Source organism: Cicer arietinum, chromosome 8 (assembly GCF_000331145.2).
Source record: "Cicer arietinum cultivar CDC Frontier isolate Library 1 chromosome 8, Cicar.CDCFrontier_v2.0, whole genome shotgun sequence".
Lineage (NCBI taxonomy): Eukaryota > Viridiplantae > Streptophyta > Magnoliopsida > Fabales > Fabaceae > Cicer > Cicer arietinum.
In genome coordinates, this window is record NC_021167.2 from 3,292,141 (window position 1) to 3,300,111 (window position 7,971).

Consider the following 7,971-nt stretch of genomic DNA (forward strand, 5'->3'; position numbering starts at 1 on the left):
TAAATTCATATTTTCATTATTTTATTTTGGATTTATGAATTTTTAAAAAATGCATATTCAATTAATTTTCAGTTAAAAATTTAAAATTTGTACATAAACTTTTTATAATGTTCTAAATATATTTGCGAATTTTTTTTAAAAAAAATTTAAAAGTTCGAGAATATTATATCTATTTCATTTTATCAAAATTAAAAATGCTAATAAAAAACTATTATAGTGACTAAAAATATAATATTTTTTTTATAAGAACTATAATCAAGATTTTAAAACTTTATAAAGATTAAAGTTTGTTTAACCCTATATACATATAGAAACAATAACGAATAAATACACAATGAATGGGATTATATTAGACTTAAAAAGGATGGACAATTATAAAAACAAAAAATCAAATGTAAAAAAATTAAGATGTAAAAAAGAAAATAGAATTTGTTTATTCGAGAGTTTAACCTTTTGATGGTTTCATAGGACATGTATGTATGATGTAGATGACAACACCTATTTACTTCTCGTGCGTAAGAAAAGAGATTCATCCAGGCATTATGCATGTTAACAAAGAAACATTCAACCAAATGAGGTGATCACTTTAACCTTCCACTACAATTGGTCCCACACTATATACTTGCACCATGCATATATAAAGCTTTATCATCCTCCATCCACAACAATAATTCACATCCCTCTATCTTTTTTTTATAAAAATAATATAAGAGAGAGAGAGAGGATATTGAATTGATAGATTCTAGACTAAGAAGGACAATTAGAAATACATTGGTCTATTACCTTGCATTAATTTCCAATTTATCCATTATTTTATTCATAAAGTAACATCTTTTTTAATTCTTTCTTTTCATCTTTTTTGAAAATCTCTTTCTCTCTCTCTCTCTCCAGGTTATTTCTCTCTGCCCCTCCTCTCACACTTCTTTATATATGAACACATTATTATTATTATTATCATAATCATCAACTTATAATAAAGATTGGCTTTACTTGAAACTCATAACAACAAACACACAAAGAAAGGTAAAGGCATAACAAACATGGGAAGAGCTCCTTGCTGTGACAAAGCCAATGTCAAAAAAGGACCATGGTCTCCTGAAGAAGATTCCAAACTCAAGTCTTACATAGAACAGAAGGGTACTGGTGGAAATTGGATTGCTCTGCCACAGAAGATAGGTATGCATGCTAGTTCCATCGAATATTCATCAATCAAATCATTCTTCTTTCTCCACACATAATCATTTATTTAATTAATACAAATATATATTAAAAACTATTTTTTTTTATATATTAATGGAACATTTATACTATTTTTTTTTTGTATGTGGATGATCGTGGTCTAGGACTTAAGAGATGTGGAAAAAGTTGTCGTCTTCGATGGTTAAATTATCTTCGACCGAATATTAAACATGGTGGTTTTTCAGAGGAAGAAGATGACATTATATGTAGTCTCTATATTAGTATCGGAAGCAGGTAATCAATTTTAATATATTTTGTTATATGCATATATTAATAAATTAATAAATATATTAATTTTGAAGGTTTGAAAGCTAAACCTGTTAATCAATTATGTGGACATAATCAAATTTATCATTTGTCTCTATGCTTTAACTTTGTGACTCAAATTGATTCTTAATTAAAATTCCTATGAATATATATTTGAAGGTGGTCAATCATAGCAGCACAATTACCAGGACGAACGGATAATGATATAAAGAACTACTGGAACACAAGGTTGAAGAAAAAGCTCCTTGGAAAACAAAGGAAGGAACAACATGCTCAAGCTCAAGCTCAAGCTCAAGCTCAAGCGCGAAGAGTTAGCAACATGAAACAAGAAATGAAAAGAGAAACAAATCATAATTTGATGATATCTTCTTGTATGAGTACTCAAGCTCCTAATTATTGGACAGCTGCAGAGTATTCTGTTCATCATCCCATCCAAGTTTCAAATTCTTCCATCATGAACTATGATCATCTCAACAATGAAACATCTTTCACAAATTTGCTTCATCCAACAACCATAGTGGACATGAACATGAACATGAACATGAACATGACAAACCCTTTGTCCATGGTGAGTGATACAAACAATGGTGGTAGTAATTGTGATCATCCACCACAAATATTTGAAGGGTTTGAAATTTTTTCAAGTGATTTAAGTGAGTTGGTTTGTGTGAACCAACAACAAATGGAGGCTTTTTATGGAATTGATCAATCCAATGGTGGTAGCACAATCACAACTTCAACAGAAAGCACTAGTTGGGGTGATATGAACTCTTTGGTTTATTCACCTAATTTGGTTTCTGATTATGAAGGTTCAATTCCACAAGATGTTGCTACTTTTGAGGATTCTAGGTATTTTAAAATGCAATAACGGTTTTGCATATGGGGTGGTGTAAATTTGTAATGGTACAAGTTTTTTGGTTGGTAAAAAACCCTAATTAATTACTTCACTTTTATTCCCTCACATATATAATTTGTTGGTTTTTGTGGTTTCTTTTCATAACATTGTTTTGAACATCTTTCATTTGCTTGATTATTGATATATATTATCATATATTGAGTCCATTAACTTTCTTATGTTTTTTATTTGTTAGTTGTATGGTTTTATATATGTGGAAGCTATAGAGAAAGGAATCTTAATAATAGTGTAATAGTGTGAGGCCTTGAATTTCTAAACATGTCTTGTTATTTACTACTTAATTTGATCAAGTGCATGTTGTTACATGTGTTATCTCAAGATTTTTGCAAGCTATTAATTTGATTATTGCAGATGTAATTTTTGAGCTAGATTGCAAACAAATAGATGGCATTAGAAAAAATATGAAATTAGAAAATTTCATTGTAAAAGGTTCTAGAAGTTTTCTGCAATGATATAAGTTAATATAGTTTTTGAAAGAAGAAAAAAACTCAAGAATTTAATTATAAATTTAATAGGAGTTCCTCATTTCACCACGTCATACCACTAATTTTAAAATTCAATTATAAAAATAAGTAGAATAATGTGATAAAATACTTCATTTTTGGTTTACATTAAAAGTGAAAGTTTCATTTTTTTCTTTAATTATGACGCCATATTAATCTTGTACTTGAAAAGTCATGATCAAAATGATGAGTTTCTCCCTGAAATACATGATTGAGTATCTTTTGCAAAGTTATGTGTTCTGAAACACCCAAGCAAAAGGCTGTTGAAAGTTTGAAAAGTGCTTTAAGTTTTGGCCTTGACTTACTTACCTTTAGCACCAAAGGTATCAAAATATGGCTGCATTGTTTTATAGTTTTCTTAATATATGTCCTTTATTTACTTGGCGTACATATATTGATATCCAAATAGAAACAATGGAGCATTAAGTCTCATTGTCTATCAACTCGGATATGCCTCAAATAGAATCCAGCTGAGAACAACAATACATTATACATCCATAATTTGCAACTTGCAATTATATATGCATAGTACGAAATGCTTCCTTTTCTTTATACATATATAGAAACTTAAAATAGAGATGTTCTTTGTCAAATGTTATTATTGCCATTTCTTTTCAACATGATGCATCATTTTTCCACTTTTAATATTTTTGGCACTTGCAAATTTTTTAAAACATACTATACAACTACTTTTAATTTTTTTATTTAATTTTGAATATTTTTGCATTTCAAGCTAATCATATATAAATTATTGACTTTGGTCTAAAATACTTTATAGTTACACATAGAGTTAATATAATATAATGGTAAAAAAAATTATTTGTAAGAAATAATAAGCCACTAATAACCACAATGTTCATTTGAAATTTTGAATCGATTGAGATTATTTTATTAATATATTCTATTTATTAAATTAAATTAAAAAAATTGAACAACTAATCTCATTTTTGTGTGTTAAATAAACAATTGCAAAGAAATGAATAGCTAAAAAGAGAAAGTTAATATGCAATTTTTCATTTAAACAAGAAAATGATGAGCAATTAATTAAGGGTTAAAGGAGTTAAAGGATTGAGGTTCATATCCGAGTGAATAAAAAAAATACTAACATTTTTCTTTTACTTTGAATGATTAGGTCAAAGAAGGAAAATATGTTTTCGATTGCGAATTGTTTAAGTATTTTAAATTGTGTTAAGTTAGATATTGAGAATTTGTGAGAGCCAAATACTAGAATTTATTTTAGTTCTTCTGTTAAGGAAAATAAGTCTCGTTCGAGATGATTTTCTATCTTTACTTTTTTAAATTTTAGAAACCAAAACTAGAATTTATTTTAGTTTGAAATTTCATATATGAATTTTGAGTTTCAAACTTAAATTAATTTTTTTGTTTTTATTTATTAGTCTGAAAAAAATAGTTATTGACATATAAAATTAATGACAACAAAAAATATTAAAGTTTGAAAGTGGAGATCTTACAGTCGTCAAAATGATTGTTGGTGGTGGTCAATGTGGTGATTGCAGTAGTGATTGATGATGGTTAAAATAGTGGTAAGTGGTTGTAGGAATGGTAGTTAGACTAATGGTTGATGCATGTAAAATTAGTGATCCAAGTGATGATCGATAGTGATCAAAGTGATGGTCAAAGTGTTGTTAATTAAGTGGTGGTTGATGTTGGTCAAAGTGATGACTTACAGTGGTACAAGTGGTGGTCAACATTTATCAGAGTGGTGATCGATGGTGAATAAAGTGGTGATCAGAGCGATGGACAGAGTGGTGATTGACAATGATGAAAGTGGTAATTAACACTGGCGATCAACATTGGTTAAAGCGGTGGTCTACGATGGTTAAAATGGTGCCACAGTTGGTGTCTTATTAGAGTTAAAACAAAACAATAATTATTAAACATATTTTTGTGGTTTTTAGTTTTAGAAACCAACTTAATCTCATTCTTAATCTCATTTTATCCGAATAGCCTCTAAGTAAATACAAAATGTTAACTATTGGATTATAAGTTAAGAGAGTATGGGATAACCGCATTATGCGAAAAACAACCACACAAATAAGTTGAAAGTGGAGATCAACCGTAGTCAAAATGATTGTTGGTGGTGGTCAATGTGATGATTGTAGTAGTAATTGATGACGGTTAAAATAGTGGTAAGTGGTTGTAGGAGTGGTAGTTAGACTAGTGGTTGATGCATGTCAAAGTAGTGATCCAAGTGATGATCGATAGTGATCAAAGTGATGGTCAAAGTGTTGTTAATTAAGTGGTGGTTGATGTTGGTTAAACTGATGACTTACAGTGGTACAAGTGGTGGTCGACATTTATTAGAGTGGTAATCGATGGTGAATGAAGTGGTGATTAGAGCGATGGTCACAGTGGTGATTGACAATGATGAGAGTGGTAATTGACAATGATGAGAGTGGTAATTAATAGTGGCGATCATTATTGGTTAAAGTGGTGGTCAACAATGGCTAAAATGGTGACTGACTACCACTTATGGTGTCTTATTATAGTTAAAACAAAACAAGAATTATTAAATATATTTTTGTGGTTTTTAGTTTTCGAAACCAACTTAATCTCATTCTTAATCTCATTTTATCCGAATAGCCTCTAAGTAAATACAAAATGTTAACTATTGGATTATAAGTAGGGGTGGGAATAGGCCAGATCATGACATACCTTGAAAGGCCTGAGTCTGGCCTACAAATACTTTTTTATGCCTAAGTCTGACCTACGGCTTATTATAGACTTTTTTTCCGATATGGTCTGACCTTTTTAAAAGTTTGACCTGACTTGGAAGCCTATTTAAAAGTCTTATTCATATTAAAATATTTAAATGCTCTACTCATACCTCATGATGCTCTCCACATGCCAATATCAATGTACATATCTATATATATTAAACAAAAAATAAATTTTCTAACAAAATAATTTTAAAAAAATCTGAAACAAACATCCTTTAAACCCTAAAACATAATTTTTGGTTTTAAAGAATAATTTTTTTTTCAGAAACAAACACACTCATTATTACCTCTCAAATAAATATGGAACGACTATTGAGTTATTGACTAATTAAATGACTACCGAATATGGAACGACTACCAAATATGGAACAACTATCAAATATAGAACGACTATTGATTATGGAATGACTACTTAGTGATTGCATAATTGATAGAATTTAAAACAGGAAATAATATTATTAATATAATAATAAAAAATAACATTAATAAATAATAATATATATATATATATATATATATCGGTCTGTCATGCCTAATAAGCTTTTTTATAAGTCTGTGTCTGACCTATTTAAATAAATAGGCTTTAAAATTGTCTAAGTCTAGCCTTTTTATTAAATAAGTCTAGCCTTTATAAGTTAAAGGAGTATGGGATAACCGCATTATGCGAAAAACAACCACACAAATAAGTTGAACGCTACATAATTATCCAAAAAAAGTATTAAAACATTTGAATATATAGATCATTTCACATATATTTCGTTTAATACCTACTTTTCCATCCAAAGTGAGGCTTTTTAATTATTCACATTCGACACACCAACAATTTTCCCTCAAGAGTGATTGCTCCTTATCAAGTGAAAGCTTTTTTTTATCCATATACATTACACATCATTGGCTTATATGCATCAACGTGACGCCGTTTGACCCCACATATTATCGATACAAAGGTTCAGTCCTCTTTGTTGAACCATCAATTTGTTATAATTGTCGGGTCATGTGGGGAGCGGGAATGTAAGTGATCATCACATTGAATTAAGAGTAAACACATAAGTTGGTTTTATATCACATCTTTTAACACCCAAAAATTTAAAATATTAGATATGAAAATACTTTCACTTATATATTATTCAACATTTATTTTTTTATTCAATGTAAAACTTCTTACTCATACTTCAACACCACTATTAACCATATACAAAATTTGTGAAAGAGAACTAAACCAATGAAAAAATAAACTCACTCCCACCACTTATAGAACAAACAATGTCCTCTATTTATTTATTTATTTATTTTTAGAAAGGCAAAATCATCTATTGTTTGTGTCAAAAACCATTTTCAAGACTAAACTTCACTCCTCACCATAACTGAATATGAAATAAAAACAAAATTTTCTTATTATTTTCCCCTAAACATGGCAAAATAGGTTGGACTCGACAGATCAACCTACTTAATTTATTTTGGTGAAGCAAAATTGAAGTATCGAGTACTCCATCACTAGTTTGGTATGCGTTGCCAAGAGTGGGGGATGAAGGAGTAGAGTGTCCTATCGGACCATTTAAAAAAAATGTATTTTTTATATCTCATTTTGCATTTTATTGGCCATGTTTTTAATATGTTTTGAGTGTTAATATATTTGGAAGGTCAATTCTACGGGATGATGGATTTGCACTCTAATTCTTACTTATATTTACATTTTTTGTGGACTCATTAATTTTCTATTTTGATAAACTTTTTATTATCATTAACCAAATTATAAAATAATTACTTATGTTTAAAAGTAAGGTTAAATAATTTTTTTATTTCCTATAAAATTTTAAAATTTCATTTTTAATCACAGTCAAAAAAATTAAATGTTTTTTTACAAGTTGTTTTAGTCTTTTTTGAAACAAAACATACTTCAACTTTTAAATTTTTTTAATGATTTTACAAGCATGTTTAAAACATGATTAAAAGTTTATCCACACAAATATATAATTTTTTAACTTAAGATGGATTAAATATAAATTTTTTAAATGTTATATGTTTAATATAAAAGTCCTTAAAATATGGATTTAGAAATTAACTTTTGAGCCTATTTTCATAGAGGAACTTTTTATAGTGTTGTAAACATGTATGAAAAAAATCATTCAAAAATATACATTGATGCTCCAATAAAGATAAAATTTGTTTGTATAATAATTTTGTAGGGACTAAAATATATATATTTTTTTATTACAGGAACGAAAAACAAAATTTCAAAATTTATTGAGACGAAAAACTTATTTAACCCTTAAAAATATATGAAAATAGTTAATAATTTCATATG

At 28.3% G+C, this 7,971-nt stretch overlaps 1 protein-coding gene across 1 annotated transcript; it reads left to right on the plus strand.

Moving 5' to 3' along the window:
* Positions 1-915: 915 nt before the first annotated feature.
* On the plus strand, positions 916-2,557 carry LOC101510327 (transcription factor MYB87-like). The gene is made up of 3 exons (XM_004511746.4): positions 916-1,176; positions 1,344-1,473; positions 1,666-2,557. The coding sequence occupies exons 1-3, from the start codon at positions 1,041-1,043 to the stop codon at positions 2,372-2,374; spliced, it is 975 nt and encodes a 324-aa protein (XP_004511803.1). The 5' UTR covers positions 916-1,040; the 3' UTR covers positions 2,375-2,557.
* Positions 2,558-7,971: the final 5,414 nt, after the last annotated feature.